Source organism: Pan troglodytes, chromosome 14 (assembly GCF_028858775.2).
Source record: "Pan troglodytes isolate AG18354 chromosome 14, NHGRI_mPanTro3-v2.0_pri, whole genome shotgun sequence".
NCBI classification, from domain to species: Eukaryota; Metazoa; Chordata; class Mammalia; order Primates; family Hominidae; genus Pan; species Pan troglodytes.
Genome location: NC_072412.2, coordinates 118,465,176 through 118,483,925, shown reverse-complemented (window position 1 = coordinate 118,483,925; position 18,750 = coordinate 118,465,176). Strand labels below are relative to the sequence as shown.

The window sequence follows — 18,750 nt, the reverse complement described above, 5'->3', positions numbered from 1 at the left end:
AAGCTGCATGGGCTGCACTGAATTACTGCACATGTGGTGATAGACCCCGCTGGGAAGCTGCATGGGCTGCACTGAATTACTGTGCACGTGGTGATAGACCCCGCTGGGAAGCTGCACGTGCTGCACTGAATTACTGCACATGTGGTGATAGACCCCGCTGGGAAGCTGCATGGGCTGCACTGAATTACTGTGCACGTGGTGATAGACCCCGCTGGGAAGCTGCACGTGCTGCACTGAATTACTGCACATGTGGTGATAGACCCCGCTGGGAAGCTGCACGGGCCGCACTGAATTACTGCGCAGGTGGTGATGGACCCCGCTGGGAAGCTGCACGTGCTACACTGAATTACTGCACATGTGGTGATGGACCCCACTGGGAAGCTGCATGGGCTGCACTGAATTACTGTGCACGTGGTGATAGACCCCGCTGGGAAGCTGCACGAGCTGCACTGAATTACTGCACATGTGGTGATAGACCCCGCTGGGAAGCTGCATGGGCTGCACTGAATTACTGTGCACGTGGTGATAGACCCCGCTGGGAAGCTGCACGTGCTGCACTGAATTACTGCACATGTGGTGATAGACCCCGCTGGGAAGCTGCACGGGCCGCACTGAATTACTGCGCAGGTGGTGATGGACCCCGCTGGGAAGCTGCACGTGCTGCACTGAATTACTGCACATGTGGTGATAGACCCCGCTGGGAAGCTGCATGTGCTGCACTGAATTACTGCACATGTGGTGATAGACCCCGCTGGGAAGCTGCATGGGCCGCACTGAATTACTGCGCAGGTGGTGATGGACCCTGCTGGGAAGCTGCATGGGCTGCACTGAATTACTGCACATGTGGTGATGGATCCCGCTGGGAAGCTGCATGGCTCGCACTGAATTACTGCGCAGGTGGTGATGGACCCCGCTGGGAAGCTGCATGGGCTGCACTGAATTACTGCGCAGGTGGTGACGGACCCCGCTGGGAAGCTGCATGGGCCACACTGAATTACTGCGCAGGTGGTGATGGACCCCGCTGGGAAGCTGCATGGGCTGCACTGAATTACTGCCCATGTGGTGATGGATCCCGCTGGGAAGCTGCGTGGGCCGCACTGAATTACTGCGCAGGTGGTGACGGACCCCGCTGGGAAGCTGCATGGGCTGCACTGAATTACTGCCCATGTGGTGATGGACCCCGCTGGGAAGCTGCATGGGCCGCACTGAATTACTGCACAGGTGGTGATGGACCCCGCTGGGAAGCTGCATGGGCTGCACTGAATTCTGCTTTGGCAAAATCATCATATGAGCTTGGGAGGGTTTATTCCTAAGCAGCTAAGTCAGCGCAATCGAGCTCTGTACTGACCTGCCCGTTGCTTGTCACAGTTGTATTTTCAAACACGAAATAAGCACCAAAGAAGAACACCAGTGCGTCAAACAGTCCCAGGAGCGTCCAGTAGATGAACACACGCCAGCGCAGCAGGGCATTCTTGGCGACGTCCCTGGTGAGGAGAAAGGTGCACAGCGTGTGTCCTCGAGAATCAGGGCCCAGCACCTCCCCCAGGCTCTGGGGTGGCCATCCCTGGACGTTGTCTTCATGGGATAAGATGTGCATGTCCAGTAAACATCAAGTTTGTGCTCTGGCCACAAATGTGGCATGTTCGTCACAACCAGCATTTCACTACCCACTCATGTCCTTGGCTAACTTTTGCTCAGATATTTTCTCTCTCATATTCACTGCAATATCATCATAGGCACAGAGATGCTGCCACACGCTGCTGCTTCTGAAAGCAACGAACAGAGAACACAAGGCACACACCTGACGTTCACCGAGCTTGTGACACCTTACGCCTGACGTGACACCTTACGCCTGTTCAATAAGAAGAATTTGCAGGATTCCTTTCAGACACATGTCTAGAACAGTGTATCTTCTCCCGTTTTCTTAGATTTATTCCCAATTATTAAAGATGTACAACAAACTCAGAAGTTTGCCTTTTTATCATCGTCCTTAATCACCTACAGTGATTATTTTTGGATCCAGGCCGTCAAGATCCCACAGAATGGCTAAACATTCTGATGAGGGCAGTGAGGCCGACGCACAGATTCCTGCAGAATCCCAGGCAGGGAAGTGAGTGGTCTTGGCTATGGTGGTGGATGCAGGAAACACGCATGTGAGAAGACTGCACAGAACTGAACACACACATACACGTGTCATGTACACACACATACATGAGTGCAGGGAAAGCTGAGTGATCTGAATAAGGGAACGGGTGAACGGCACCAACATCAGTACACTGGATGTGATGCTGGACTGCAGTTTCTTGCGTGTCACCACTAAGGGACATGGGATCAGGGCCCACGGAATCTATTATTTCTTACAGCTGCATATGGATGTAAAATTATCTGAAAAATAAAATTTTAATTTATGATAGGGTTTGGCTGTGTCCTCACCCAAATCTCATCTTGAATTGTAGCTCCTATGATCCCCACGCATCATGGGGGGACCTGGTGGGCAGTGATTGAGTCATGGGGGTGGTTTTTTCCCATGTTGTTCTCGTAATAGTGACTAAGTCTCACGATATCTGATGGTTTTATAAAGGAAAGTTCTCCTGCACACGCTCTCCTGTCTGCCACCATGTAAGACGTGCCTTTGCTCCTCATGACTTCCGCCATGATTGTGAGGCCTCCCCAGCCATGTGGAACTGTGAGTCCATTAAACCTCCTTCCTTCATAAATTACCCAGTCTCAGGTATGTCTTCACAGCAGGACGAAAATGGACTAATACAATTTAAAAGACCATGGAAAACAGTAACATATTGAATCTGCCAGAGACCTTGGGGGGCATTTCTGAAATAGCAGAAAAATATCTCTTCCATATTATTTTTAAAAAATAACGGGGAGAAAAGACACCCTGAAACCAGAGGTGTTAATTTTTGTTTTTTCTCACTGAATGGAACACACATGGTTTTAAAGGATAACTTAGGCCACAGATTCCCTAGGGTCACAACGAGGAAGACGCTTGTACCCCAGCTCCCTCAGGACTGTCAGAAAGCACAGGAAAGTGCAAACTGGCTCCACACAGACGTTCCAAATGCAGCGTAAACCATCCAGCAAGACTTGAAGAATCTCCATTTGAGCTATGTTGCTTCCAGTTTAAACAAGCTCCTGATCAAGCAAGAGTATCAGCAGATGCCGAATGCTTCTGGCCCTCAACTGGGGTCTGCCAGGTGGCTATTGGAAGGAACTGCCAGAGTGCTGCCTAGTTATTCTCTCTGCTCTCAGGAGAGGCTGTTTGGAGGATGGTACCTGTACAGGGTCGGGTCTCTCTTGAGCACGTCGATGCCAACATGCTGCTCCATGAGGCTGTACAGGAGGATGGGGAGGGAGGTGAAGCTGATGTTGTAGAGGGTCAGATACGCGGTGTCGTACAAAGTCTGTAAGAGGAAAGTCACAAGAAGTGGCACCTCAGTGCATTGTTACAAACTTTTTGGATCTTTTGATTAAATATATTTTCTTTCTGAAATGCACAGAAAGACCAGAGCGCTTTTCAAAGCTTAACAATATAAACTAGGGTCTGTGATATCAACTGTGATTTCAGGATGAAAGTCACAGCTGGCAAAAAGCCTAACACTGACTCATCCCATTCTATCAGCACAAACTTCAAGAAAAAAAAAAAAAGGAAAAAAGTCACAGAAAACATTTGCAATTCTGATTGCCATCTTCAAGCTTCAGTGACTCTGGTCGCAGTCACTTCCCATGAAGGCAGTTGGCCCGCCAACCACTGAGCACACATGTGACAGAAGGAGGTGTCCATCTAGGGCAGATGCCCGGGGGGTCCTTCACCCCTCCCGGATGGGAACTGTCTTCTTCCCCTGTGGGCACGTTGCATGTGTTAACGTGCCAGGCACCGGGGTGGCCCATGTCCACAAGGACCTCGAGTTGGAGTTAATTCTTGCAGTGGCGTCAGGTTGCCCAGCCCAGCACTGCTGGGCCCTGAGGAGACCACATCATCACTGGCCCGCATCTCAGGGCCACGGCAGTTTCAGAAGACATGGAACAAGCGGCCTCCAGGACGGCAACTCCTCAGCTCCGTGGCTCCCCCTCCCCAGGCCCGACCCTTCACCCCCGCCTGCTGCTGGGCAATCTGGCTTCCTCGTGGTGCCAGGGAGTGCTGCTCATTCCCAAGTCTCCCCTCCCCACAGCAGCCACCCACTGCGGGAAGGAAAAGAAGGCTCAGACAGCCTGTCCATGAAGACCCTAGGACTGACCTGTTGTGAAAACCCACAGAAGAACTGGTATAAAAACTGAGGGAAGATGAAGCAGACGTTCTGAAAGGCAAGGCAGAACTGTTAGTTCGGTGACGGGACAGAGGGAGGCAGCCGCCACCTACCAACGTGGCCCACCCCACATGGGAGGAGGGATCCACGTGCACCCAGCGTGCGGCAGAACAGCACTAATGGGTTCTAGAAAGCTTTCTCTTATTTCAGGGGCAACTGAAATGCACATGTGACCACGTTTTGGCCACTCAGGACAGACAACGTATAGGGGAAATTTGTTAGCTCCAAGAGAAACAAGAAGGCAATGCAGGTATCAGTATAAACGGGAAAGAATCGAACTGCACAGTGAATAAGGAATTCTAAAATACCCTTCCTCAAACATTTCCACCTGAAAGGTTCTCACTGGTTCCACACTCAATTCTGTGGGGGGAGAAAAGGGCTGGGGGTCTCCTCCCACGGCACGGCAGGCCCTCCTCATCCTCAGGGGTACATCCTGGGGGGATGCAGAATCTGCGGATGGTCCTGAACCCTGTCTATGCTCTAGATGGGTATGTGTGTTCGTACACATTCACACCCATGATAAAGTTTAATTTATAAAGTAGGTGCAGTAAAAGAGTAACAACAAAACATAGAATAACTATAATAATATACCGTAATCAAAGTTACATGAATTTGGTCTCTCCCTCCTCCTCTAAAAATATATTATTGTGTCATATTCACCCTTCTTCTTGTGATCTGTCAACCTCATCACCAAGACAGCTACAGAGTGACTGAGGGGCAGGTAGTGTACACACAGCATCGGCACACCGGACAAAGGGACAAGCCACATCCCAGGAAGGAGACAGCAGGACGGCGTGAGACTTCATCACGCTGCTCGGAATGGCATGCAATTTAAACCTGAGGAACTGTTTATTTCTGCAATTTTGCGTTTGATATTTTTGGGCATGGGTTGACTGTAGGTAATGGAAACGGTAAAAAGCAAAGTCACAGCTAAGCAGGAGATGACTGCAATCAGATTCACCCCTTCCTTTCTGACAGTTGCTGCTACTCGGAGATCAATGACCTCTTGTGGCATCAAGTGGCTCAGACAAAGGTCGTGCCACCCTGTGCGTGACCTGCTGCTAAAACCGTGAGGGGGAGCGGCGATCCTCCTACCTTATAAAAGAAGTACTGCACGAGCTCAGATATCCTAATGTAATAAAAATGCCCGTGAACAAGCAGCATCTTCTTCAAATGCTTAAACTTTGGGATTGCATAGTCGCTGTTCCTGGCAGCCTGGCGGCCTTCCTTGCCGATGACACCTAGAAGACGGAGGTGAAGGGGCTGAAGAAATGCTTTCTGCACACCACACACAGGGCAGGGACGGGGAGAAGAACGGATGAAACCATCATCATGAGCCTTCCCGGTCACACACGAGGGTGGTGACGGGGGTGTCCTGAATGCACCTGCGTGCTGCCATGGGCCTTTGTCTAGCGAAGGGGTGACCTGGCCACCAGGATGTGCCAGCAGCAAGGACGAAGCTCACCTATGCCCACGTGCGCTTCCAGAATCATGCTGACATCATTTGCACCATCGCCAATTGCTAACGTGATTGGGTGCTCTTTTGAAAATTTGATTAATTTAACAATCTGCAAAAGAAAGAAATGCGGAATTTATCTTCTCTGTTTCACTTCTGAACAGGTTATTCATTCACTAGGCAGAAATAACAGAGATGAAAAGTTAGCCTAGGCAAATAAAAAAATTAACTACTTAGAGCTAATTTACGACATTCTGTCTGTTTTCTCCATATAGGATAAAACCTTTTTCATATTGAAAGCAAAACAAAATAAAGTAAAAGAAATGAGGTATGATTAAAATGACGTGAGCTGGAAAAGGCTGGTAGACAAACTTTGGCGGTAGAGATGTGAGATATGTGAAGTAGCTTGTAGTTATTGTTATATTCCTCTATTTAAATATATGGAAAAGTGTGTAAATCCTGGGAAAATATATTTAAATATACAGGGGCAAATGTGAACCCTGCATTCTGTAAGATCACTATTCCAAGGTACTTCAAGCTATTTGGTATAAAGCATCTATTTCTAAACATAAACTATTCCTAATGCTATTTTAATTTTCAAATTTGTAATGTGCAAAATCAAATATGACAATTTTATGTAAAAATAATTTCCAAGTTTTTAGTCAATTTCTTTATAATCTTTTCCCCCCCATCTATGTGCCTAAATGTAACAGTTCAAGCTGTAAGAATGAAGAGATGGGGGGAAACATGTGGGTGCCTTCTTGTTTCAAGATAGGAAACTGAAACACAAGTTAATTTGTATGAAATGTTTCAAAAGCCAGTTGAGAACTTAAAAAAGTACTATGGAATACATGAAGAGCGAATGGCAAATCCTTAGTTGCTGTTCCGCTTGGGAAGTAATTCTGTAAGGTTTATGTGCAGTTACGCATGTGAGGGAGAGGACGACATCAAACCGTCTTCCTCACATGGAAGGTCTGTGAATGCTCTAAGCTCAGCTTGTCATTCTGAGGACGCCGGTTCTGTGTTTTTAGTGAAATTGACAGATTAGTGCACCCACATGCACAAAGGCTCAACTTTTCACCTCCTTGGTTTCCAGAGTTTGTGTGAGACGCATTTTACCTTAACCACTGGGTTGCTCTGACCAATGATGGATTTATTCATGAACAGTTCAAGAGAAATTGGCCCATCATATCTAAAATGTGGTATAACAAAGTCAGAACTTTTCTAGGCTTCCTGATACCAGAATTACATCCATGTTTACACATACATTCCATAGTGCTTTCAAAACTATTTAAAGAAAAAACTTCAGGTGTGCGTTTCCCACAAGAACATGGCCGCGTGAGACGTTTGGGGTTTGACGGACAAGACAAGTTGAATCCTCGTGGCATTTCCCAACTGCAGCCTTTTCGGCAAATTATTCCCATTTGTAAAGCTGGTGCCCTCATTTGTCTGAGAGGGTTATTTTGAGACTAAATGCATTCGTATCTGTAGGAGGCACACACTAGGTGCTCAGTACTGTCAGCTCCCTTCCCTTACACCTTTAGTGTAGATTCTCAGGAGTGATTGAGATAGCTTTTTTTTTTTTTTTAACAGAAGTCAGCCAGGGCAGCTGTCCTGGCCACTGCATTTGGAAGGGTCATACATCTGACTGGTCATCACCCACTAATCACAGAAGCTGGCCTGACAAGCAAAACAAGATCTGCGTTTTAAATCTCTATCACGGTTGCTTCTATTTTTAACAGGTGGTACCCTGCTAGATTGTTTAACAATCTGAGGCGGTGAGACCTAACGGAAGGTTTTCAGTGTTTTGGACGCCCTGACCACCAGCTATCGAGGACGGGCGGGCAGCACCTGAGCCTTCTGCAAGGGCGCCATGCGGCAGCAGAGCACCGCGCTGCAGCTCCGGCAGATTTCCAGGAAGAGCTCTCTGTAGTTGCCGGAACTCCCGTCTTCTCGAGGCTTCATTATCAGAGACAGTGCAGCTCCGTCGATAATTAAACCGTAGTCCTGCATATCTGCTGAAAGTCTGTTAGAGTACGCGAGTCAGAAAGATTGCTCAATCACTAAATCTATAGATTTTAGAAGACTGTATTGTTTTTGGATATCGACAGATGCTACAAATCCATGGGATTAAGAAACTAGTGTTTCTTGTTTTACCAATACAATTTTTATACTATTGAACATGACACCTTTGTCGACATTTAAGAGTGTATTTTATGAAACATTCCTATTTTAGGTAAAGCAAGTGCAGACTCTGTTTGTGGACTCGTTAAGTCCCTGTACTTTTGAAACAACAGGAAGGTGTTCATCTTGTGGTCTAAGATCTTGGTCAGTCTTTACTCTCAACCTTCTTGGTCACAGTCTTTACAGCTAAGTCCTTGGGTTTCTGCCTGGATGACCTAAGTTGGAAAGAACATGGTCATAATCTCCTCTTTGCTGGGTTTCAAAATGACAAGAAGGCTGGGTGCGGTGGCTCACACCTGTAATCCCAGCACTTCGGGAGGCCAAGGCGGGTGGATCACCTGAGGTCAGGAGTTCAAGACCAGCCTGGCCAACATGGTGAAACCCCGTCTCTATTAAAAGGTGAGCGCTTTTAATCCCAGCTACTTGGGAAGCTGAGGCAGGAGAATTGTTTGAACCTGGGAGGCGGAGGTCACAGTGAGCCAAGATCACTGCACTCCAGCCTGGGCGACAGAGTGAGGCTCCATCTCACAAAAAACAAAAAACAACAAAAAAACCCTCTAATCCCTAAAAGGAGTTCTGCAGATTGCAGATCAGGTAGAGGGAATTATCTGTGCTATTTATGAACAACTTAACATTTGTGTAAATTAGAGAGCTGCTTTCGCTTTATCTACATGAATGAAACTGAAATGATTCAAATAACATGTAATCTCAGATAATGCATCTAACACCGGTAAGGACAGCATCGATAAAATGTATCTGAATAAACTACTGAATATTCTTGGGAAAAAAACAACTCTTGGGCATGTACTGCCTCGTCTTAGATGAACAACTGTGCATTATTAATATCTCCACTTCCTCCAGCAGATGCTCGAAGGTGCCTGAAGCAGAGCCCCTAAGTCTCAGAAACAGATGAGAATTATCCCACTCAAAATATTTTATCCATCATGTCTTTTTGCATCTGTTAGCCGGCAGTGTGAAACTGAACATACACACATACACACACATATGTGAAAAAGACACATCACAATTGCTGGAAAAAACAGCCCGTTTTGTTCCCAGTGTTCACCTGACCCCTAAGAAGCTGGCATTAATGCCCCAGGGGAGAACCGAATTCCCAGTAGAGACAATGCGGTTCCCCGACTTGCGGGTGAAGGCCCCTGGGTCTGAAGCCCCTTTTGCGGGAGCGTGGGGGTGGGGGCGGGGACGCGCTGCCTACCCGGAGAGGTTGTCTCTGGTCAGGGTCCCGCTGTGGCGCAGGACCGTCTTGCTCAGCTCGAACAGGACGTCGTGCAGGCTCTGCTCCTCGATCCTCTTGGTGGTCAGCTCCAGCAGCTGCGTGTTCCTGCGGAAGAGCTTGCAGGCGTAGCACGTGGCCGCGGCCGTCTCCATCTTGTCTCCCGTGAGAACCCAGACCTTGATCCCGGCCTTCTGCAGGGCCTCGATGGTGTCCGCAGCTTTCTCCTGCAGCCTGAGGGAGGCAAAACCAAACACAGCATAGAGAAAAGTCAGTGCTGACCCAGGAAATCCAAATAAGGAACTGCAGAAACTTGCAAAGCTGTCGAAATATCGTAGCCCCTCAAAATCAAAACACTCCACACTGTGGCTCATGATCTCACCACAAAGTACTGAAGCAGCTTCAGAAGGTCTGAACTAGTGCTTCACAGCGAAACACTTCCTAACAGCAGAGAGATAAACATGGATCAAACATTTGAGAAGTAAAGGGCTGTCTTGTGTCACTGACGTCTGACAAGCCTGGCAGCTTTGTGTGTAGGTGGGACTCACAACCTGGGGAGGGTTTCAGGAAATTATAACCACCACCAAAAATGTCTCAACCATGGAAAGATGGGATCTGGACTCAAGGTGGTCAGGAATATTGATTGTCTTTTGTTTTGTATAAACTGTTCTAAGTTTGTCACTTAGAACCCACTTGGGGTCCAGGTACCTCTAAATAATATAAAATACTGAGAATAACACTAGTGATTCTATGGCCAACAGGTACCATGGGCTTGCCACATGCCAGGCCTGTGTGACACTTCCTATGTGCAATCTTTCATGCTTACCATGATGTCACGAGTAAGGATGTTAGCATCACACCCATTTACATATGGAAAACCCAAAGCCTGCAGACGCTGCAAAGGTATCGGGGGTAAGCGGCTCTTCTGACACCAGTCAGACCACTTCCCTCTCCTTGGGAGATCTGGGGTCAAACCATGTTTGCCTCATTTTGGGGCCTGCATTTTTTCTAAGTTTCAGACTTTACTTTCGTGTGAAGTAACGTGCCATGCTTCTAGAAAGTATGAAAGGAATGGATTTAAATTCTAACTGGAATGATCTGGTTAGGTTTTGGGAAGAACTTCCTAGCTAAAAGTCTCAAGATCAGACAATCATAGTATTCTATAGATGAAAAAAAAGCCTGTAATTTTATGTGTGTGTATGTATGTGTATATATATATGTGTGTGTGTGTGTGTGTGTATATATGTGTGTGTGCATATATATAGAGAGAGAGAGAGAAAGAGAGCGAGCAAGAGAACGAGAGAACGCCTTATTATGTTGCCCAGGCTAGGGTACAGTGGTATGATCTCAGCTCACCGCAGCCTCCAACTCCTGGGCTCAAGCGATCCTCCCTCCTCAGCCTCCCAAGTAGCTAGGACAACAGGTGCCTGCTACCATGCTTGACTAATTAAAAAAAAATTCAAGAGATGGGATCTCACTATATTGCCCAGGCTGGGCTCAAACTCCTGGCCTTAATCAATCCTCCTGCATCAGCCTCCCAAATTGCGAGGATTACAAGCGTGCTCCACCGGGCCTGGCCCTGTTTACAAGCGTGCTCCACCGGGCCTGGCCCTACAATTCGATTCAAAAGGAAGCTGAGGCTCAGAGATGTTTCGCACTTGCTGACTGGAGATTTTAAGGAAATAATTTATAAGCAAGCATCATCACGTCAAAGCCACTGAGACCCCCCCCACCAGGCATTAACTCTCCACTCTTCTACATTCCCTTTCCAGTCAAGTCAACCTGCCCCCCGCCCCAGGGGCTCTGTCCCATCTGCTCTGCCGGAGGCATCCCCACGCTCCTCCACCACGGCCTCTAAAGATCGACCCAGCTGCTCCCCAGGCAAACACCATCCTACGGACACCCCTCTTCTCCTGGACAGACAGCAGGTGAGTGACTGGCCACTAGAGCAAGGACGCAGCCCCCAGCAGCACCAGCAGCAAAGCCTTTCGGCGGCCGTGGCCCTGCGCTCTGAAGCCTTCCCGCGTGCAAGTCGCGTTCTTTACACGGTGCTCTGTGCGCTTACTCTGGACTGAACAGGGGAGCGTGACTTCAAAACAAAACAAAACACAAAACCACCAAACCAAAACTTCCCACTTCACTAATACTCCATTCAGATCGAGAACTCAAGGAACATTTGTTCAACACACTCAGAAAATGCAGGGTTAGTGATAAGGATTTCAGTTTTGGACCGAAATGGATCTTAAAGACTTTCAAACTTGATGCCTTTAACCTCTTCTAGGAGATAAACTCCCAGTGAACTTTCTGAAGTTTCTGCTTCATTCTCATCAATTGGGGCATTTTTTTTCTTCCATTCCTACAAACCACTGAAATCCATGCCTTTCACTTAGCTCGGAAGGCACCATGTGGACCAGACGACTTGTTTCTTAGTGGCCTCAGCCTCAAACAACTTTCAGTCCCCATTGTGGAGCTGGGGCACACTGGCAGCTCTTGCCTTAGAGGTACCTGAAAATCTGTAATTGGTAATTTTGCCAGTTATGATGATTATTAGTTTTTGTAATTTTCTACTTCATTAAGTTTTTTCAAGTAATGATAAACACATTGAGTATGTAATGATCTAAGAAGTAATACCAGTATTTGGAAAGAACTAGCAACAAGTTTAGGAACACAGTTAGTTGTTGATTCCATTCTAAAGAGTAATTACAGTCAGGCATGACTGCTCATGCCTGCAATTCCAGCACTTTCAGAGGCTGAGGTGGGAGGACTGCTTGAGGCCAGGAATTTGAGGCTAGCCTGGGCAACACAGTGAGATCCTATCTCTACAAAAAATATAAAAAATTAGCCAGGCATGGTGGTATGTGCTTGAAGTTCTAGCTACTCAGGAGGCTGAGAAGGGAGGACAGCTTGAGCCTAGGAGTTTTAGATTGCAGTGAGTTGTGATGGTACCACTGCACTCCAGCCTGGGCAACACACCAAGATGCCATCCCTTAAAAAAAAAAAAGAATTTGTAAGAGCCCTTCTATCTTGCCTGTTCATAATATGATATGACGAAGCTATTTTCACTACTTCCTGGCAAAGTGTGCTTTCAGGCATCTTATTCATGGACAACAAAATATCCCCCAGGCATGACCTTCCTGACATGACTCCAGGGTGTAGCAAGACACCTAGCCTCTCCCTGAGCAGCAAACACGCCCCGTCGGCTGTGCGGGTGGCCTCCCTCCCGTCCACTCGCCCTCACACGCCCTGGGCCGTCGGCCTGCATCCCAGTTTGTCTCTCAGGACGGGATGCATGCGTTTACTTTACCGGTCCTCAACAGCTGTAGCACCAAGCAGAGTAAGATCTTTCTCTATTTGCTCATAGGCTTCTGCTAACTTTTTCTCTCGATCTTGAAGGGCCACTTTGGCAGCCTGCAGCAGCTTACAAATGCCTTCATATTCTTCTTGGATCAGCCTTTTATAAGCAACACACAAAGTTCGGAGCCCCTCCTGCAGAACACAATGCAGCGTTTAGCACGAATTCAAGGTGTCACTTGCTGAAATATTATGCTCCACGGCCTTCCCAGTATCCCTTCTCTCATTAGACTAACTAACCCAAGAATTGTAACCCTTTCAAAACTTACAGTACTAAGTAAACAAAGAAAGAAAGATTATAACCCAACCAAATCTTGAAAGGAGTAAGTCATCAACAAGTGAATTATTTAAGTCCACATTAAATACCAAGAATCATTATGGATCACAGCATTTTCAGACTAGAAAGCCTGGAAATAAGTAACAGAAATCAGAGTCATCTATCAAAAGATAAAATTTGTTCCTTTATTTTGACAAATGCAGAGTTAAATTTAACCTTTTTTTTAAGGATAATCATTTGTAATTTTATGGGCAATATCAAGTGATATTTCTAAAGTAAACATGTTTTATGTGGGAAGTTTGTAAGGTAGGTTGTTCTTTCACAATGAAGGAAAGCTGCCAGGTTATTTATCAAAATCATTGGTTGCACAGGAACAAAAGAAATTAAGAATCACAAATTCCTTACTGTGATCATCATTCTGGATGTCACCATACAGAGAGAATGCAGCCGCCACCAGCAAGACACAAGGAATGGGGGCAGAGGCTGAAGCAGCCACACAGGGGGCGGTTTACAGATGAACCTCTTCATTCCACCAGTCAAGGCTGCTGAGTGCGACCGTCACAGAGGTTCACACCTGATCATCTAGGGTGTTCCCCTTCCGTTTTCCCTGCTCCTTCAGCCCCAGCCCTACTGATAATAGTAAAAGAACCATAATCCTCCCAAATAACCATTTTAAAATCCGGCAGAATGCTGGTTTGTAAGAGTTGAAACAATGTTTTCCGTTCTATGAGATGAAGCGTCTCCTAACTCTCAGGGAAGGCTCATATTTATCACTAGTTCCGACCTCTTAACTCGTGTGGACAGAATTGCCACTGGGTCAACGGCTGTCATGGCCCTTGAGCTCTCAAAAGCCAGAAGTTGGGAAAGGGGGAGTTGAAGAAGTCAGAACACAAGACAGGGTCTATGTGTGCCTGAGTCCTGTTCTCCAGGAACATTCTGGAACTCCTTCCTTCCCATCCTCCAGATATTGTCTCCTGGTCAAGAATAAGTGAGAAGCCAGTGGACCCGTCTCAGAGGAAAGTAGCACTGAACAGATGCTGCTCAGCCGCCCCAGCCTCACCTCCTGCTCAGCACACGACCTTGCAGCTTTCTGCTCACGGGTTTGCCTCTATTGTTAGGCACTGGGTTCTCTGGCTGTGGGCACTGTGTCTGACTTCACCACTGAATCCCTGGCACACAGCCAAAACTCAACAACGTTTGCTGAATAAATAAGTGCTTGAAATTAGATCTTTTGTGCACCTGTTGATCAAGTTACAGATTGGAGACATAAATGCGCATTGCAGAATGAATTCTCTGACTTTTCCTAAGAGGCAATAAAACATACAAGATATATAGCTTCAGTCTGAAACCAGAAAAATTACATAACAAGAAAATGGTTTTACAGGATAATAACCCAAAATGGTCCCAGAACTTAGGTTGCTGTGAGTGGTAAGCAGAAGCTTTTGGAAATAAATATGTCGCTGCTTTTAAAAGTCAATCAGGGACTTTCTCTTGTGGTAACACAGAACAGAAATACTTTTCTCTATTCCTCCTGCTAAGTACTACGAAAACCCTGGACACAGCACATAAAACAAAGCCAGACAAATACCCTACAAGAAAACTGTAGAACAATATCCCTTAGAAATATAGATGCAAATATGCTCAACAAAATACTAGCAAACTGAATCCAATGGCACATAGAGGATCATACACCACGACCAAGTGGGGTTTATTCCAGGAATGCAAAAGTGAGTCAACATATGAAAGTCAATGCAATACATGACATAAATCCCACATGATCATCTCAACTGATGCAGAAAAGGCATCTGAAAAAAATCCAGCACCTTTTGGTGATAAAACCACTTAATAAACTGGGGAGAGAAGAAACCTCCTCAACGTGGTAGAAACCACTTAAGTGAAAAAACCAGCAAGGCATGATGGCTCACGCCTGTAATCCCAGCACTTTGGGAGGCTGAGGTGGGCAGATCACCTGAGGTCAGGAATTCAAGACCAGACTGGCCAACGTGGTGAAACCCCATCTCTACTAAAAATACAAAAATTAGCCAGGCATGGTGGTGCATGCCTATAATCCCAGTTACTCAGGAGGCTAAGGCAAGAGAATGGCTTGAACCCAGGAGGCAGAGGTTGCAGTGAGCCGAGATCGTGCCATTGCACTCCAGCCTGGGCGACAAGAGCGAAACTCTGTCTCAAAAAAAAAGAAAAGAAAAACCTACAGCTAACATCACCCTCCATGGTGAAGGACTGAAAGCTTTTCCGTAGGATCAGGAACAAGACAGGGATGCCTGCTTTTGCCACTTCTATTCAACAGAGTATTAGATGCTCTAAGTGAGAGGATTAGGCTATAAAGAGAAAAAGAAAGTTTCCACATGAGAAAGGATGCCTTTCTAAGGCCTATTTGCAGATGACATGATCCTATATCTAGAAGACCATGAAGAATGTGCTCCCCGCTAACTGAATTCAGCAAAGACACAGGGTACAAAGTCAACACACGAAAACTAGTGGCATTTCTATACACTACCAATGAACAATATGAAAAGGAAATTAAAAAAAAATTCCACTTCAATAGCATCAACAAAAGTAAAATACTTATGAATAAATTTAACCAAGGAGGTAAAAGACTCGAGGCTGAAAAATACCAAAGTTTGCTGAAAGAAATTATAAAATACCTAAATAAATGGAAAGATATCCCATGTTCATGGATTGTTAAGATGACAACACTACCCAAAGTGATCTACTGATTAAATGAAATCCTATCAACATCCCAATGGCTCTTCCCTCCCGCCCTTCCTCCGTTTCTTTTTTTGAGACAGGGTCTTACTCAGTTGCCCGTGGAAACGTGCAGTGGTGCCATCACGGCTCACTACTGCTTTAAACTTCTGTGCTCAAGCGACCCTTCCATCTCATCCTGACTAGTAGCTAGGACCACAGATGTGTGCCTCCACCCCTGGCTGATTTTCCTTTTGTATGTTTTGTAGAGGCAGGGTCTTGCTATGTTTCCCAGGCTGGTCTCAAACTTCTGGCCTCAAGTGATCCTTATGCCTCAGCCTCCCAAAGTGCTGGAATTACAAGTATGAGCCACCGTACCTGGCCCCCAGTGGCATTTTCTGCACAAATGAAAAAGCCCATCCTAAAATTCCTATTAAATCTCAAGAGGTTCAGAATAGCCAAACCATTTTATAACAGAAGAACAAAGTTGAAAGACTCACACATCCTGGTTTCAAAGCCTGCTAGAAACTGACAGTAATCAAAACAGCGGGAACTGGGATAAAGACAGACATAGAGAAAATGGGATGGAACAGAGAGCCCAGAAATAAACCTCCAGGTAAGTAATCAAATGCTTTTCAGCAAGAGTGTCAGTATCACTCAGTGGGAGAGGAGAGTCTTCACCAAATGGTGCTGGGAAAACTGGATAACTGCACACAGGGAAATAAAGTAGGACCCTCACTTTATGAAAGATGCAAAAATTAGCCAAACATGGATTACACTCCTACATTTAAGAGCTAAAACTAGAAAACTTATAGAAAAAAACACAGTGGTGGCAAATCTTCATCATCTTGGATTTCATAGCAGTTTCTTCGATATGACAGCAAGCACAGCCAGCGAAAGGAGAAATAAACTGGACTCGAAGGACACACAGGCCCCTCTGGACTGTCTTTCTACTTATTTTAACTTCTCCTAAATCTGTAATTATTTCAAAATAAAATGCTGCCAACCGAGGGGGCCCTGCAAGTGCCCAGCTCACTACCCGGAGAGCTTCCAGGCCGAGGCTCGGGCAGGGGAACGTAGCCGGAGCCAGTGAATTCCCTGAGTTATGGGGCAGACCTGGGTGTCAAGGGAACAAGCACCAGAGTTCCTAGGATGGAGTGCATGCCAGAGGCTGTGGACGGCCCCTCAAGCACCTGCAACTGTGAGGAAGCTCCTGGAGGCCAGCAACAAGCCATTAGGAGGAGGGTGGGACAGACTGCTGCCAGGAGGCATGGCCACTCACCAGGCACAGCGCTCAGGGCCTGGCAGGCTGGGGAGCACCACCCGGGGCAGGCACTGCTGTGGGTCTGCTGGACATCACGAAGGCATGGCCTGAAAGGAACAGACTGTTCCCAGGAACTCAGCCACACCCCAGAACAAGATTTAAGATCTCCAGGAGGACCACGATACCCAGCATCCAACAAAGCCCACAGGCAGGCATCCGGCCACAGGCCACCATCACGCAGGGGCACCGTCCCTGCCCCAAACAAGGGGACTGTGCAACACTGTGGCTGGTCCAGAGCTGGCAGCAGGGGTGCAGTTAGCGAGGAGGATTTAAACAGTCACTGCCACCGTTATCACACACGCCCCATGTTAAGTAGGGGCATGAGGATACAAAACCACGCTGGCAGAATTTCTAGACATGAAAACTCCGATGTTTGAGGAGAGGGGTGTCCTGCGTGGGGTGCTGACAGGTTAGACGCTGCACGGGAAAAACTCGTGACATGGCAACAGAAACTGTCTCTAAAGAAACGTGGAAAACCTTAAAGGGAAAAGCCTTTGTAAGCGGTGAGACAACATCCGGCAGTTGAGTACATGGGTCCTGGAACTGCCGAAAGGGAGCAAGGAAGAAAAATATCTGTAGAATAATTGCTGAAAAATTTTAAACTTGATGAAACCCCACAGATCCAAGATGCTCAACACTGCTGAGCAAAGAAACACAGCATCACTCCACCACGGCATCCCATCACGAAACACCTCAAAAGCAGCCAGAAAAGGGAAGCTGTGGAAAGAGAAATGAAGACGCTCTGACAGGAGGGTCCCCAGGAGAAAAGGACACGTCGGCTCAGCCCCAGACACGCACAGCAGGCGGCCCGCAGTGGCTGCTTCCAAAACTGGAAGCAACCCAATGTCTACCAACAGGCGGAAGAATCAAGAAACTGGTCCATCCGTAGAAAGAACTAGCACTGCGAGTGCCCGGCAAATGAACGAGTGCTGCTAGTGCCGGCAACTGGACTGGTTAGTATCGCTAGTGCCAGCAACTGGACTGGTTAGTACCGCTAGTGCCTGGTAACTGGATTGGTTAGTACTGCTAGTGCTGGCAACTGGAGTGGTTAGTACCATTAGTGCTGGCAACTGGACTGGTTAGTACTGCTAGTGCCCGACAACTGTACTGGTTAGTACCGCTAGTGCCTGGTAACTGTACTGGTTAGTACCGCTAGTGCCAGCAACTGGACTAGTTAGTACCGCTAGTGCCTGGTAACTGGACTGGTTAGAACCACTAGTGCCAGCAACTGGACTGGTTAGTACCGCTAGTGCCGGCAACTGGACTGGTTAGAACCACTAGTGCCTGGCAACTGGACTGAATAGTACCGCTAGTGCTGGCAACTGGACTGGTTAGTACCGATAGTGCCAGCAACTGGACTGGTTAGAACCACTAGTGCCTGGCAACTGGACTGAATAGTACCGCTAGTGCTGGCAACTGGACTGGTTAGTACCAATAGTGCCGGCAACTGGACTGGTTAGAACCACTAGTGCCTGGCAACTGGACTGAACAGTACCGCTAGTGCTGGCAACTGGATTGGTTAGTACTGCTAGTGCCCGGCAACTGGACTGGTTAGTATCACTAGTGCCCGGCAAATGGAATGGTTAGTACCGCTAGTGCCTGGCAACTGGACTGGTTAGTACCACTAGCGCCTGGAAACTGGACTGGTTAGTACTGCTAGCGCCTGGCAACTGGACTGGTTAGTACTGCTACTGCCCGGCACTTGGACTAGTACTAGTACCGCTAGTGGCTGGCAACTGGACTGGTCTGTACCACCAGTGCCCAGTAACTGGACTGGTTAGTATGGCTAGTGCCCGGTAACTGGACTAGTACTGCTAGCGGCTGGCAACTGGACTGATTAGTACCACTGGTACCTGGCACTTGGACTAGTACTGCTAGTGCCCGGCAACTGGACTGGTT

At 47.2% G+C, this 18,750-nt stretch overlaps 1 protein-coding gene across 14 annotated transcripts in view; it reads right to left on the bottom strand.

The window, feature by feature from the left end:
- Positions 1-18,750, bottom strand: part of ATP11A (ATPase phospholipid transporting 11A) — a 198,081-nt gene that overhangs the window by 22,393 nt on the left and 156,938 nt on the right. For all 14 annotated transcript variants that reach the window (XM_009427269.5, XM_509744.9, XM_009427270.5 and 11 more), the window contains 8 exons: positions 12,498-12,679; positions 9,176-9,427; positions 7,627-7,801; positions 5,785-5,887; positions 5,415-5,560; positions 4,251-4,310; positions 3,289-3,416; positions 1,349-1,484 (listed from right to left, as the gene is read on the bottom strand). In XM_009427269.5, coding sequence (XP_009425544.3) covers positions 1,349-1,484; positions 3,289-3,416; positions 4,251-4,310; positions 5,415-5,560; positions 5,785-5,887; positions 7,627-7,801; positions 9,176-9,427; positions 12,498-12,679 — 1,182 coding nt within the window. The remainder of the gene's footprint in view (positions 1-1,348; positions 1,485-3,288; positions 3,417-4,250; positions 4,311-5,414; positions 5,561-5,784; positions 5,888-7,626; positions 7,802-9,175; positions 9,428-12,497; positions 12,680-18,750) is intronic.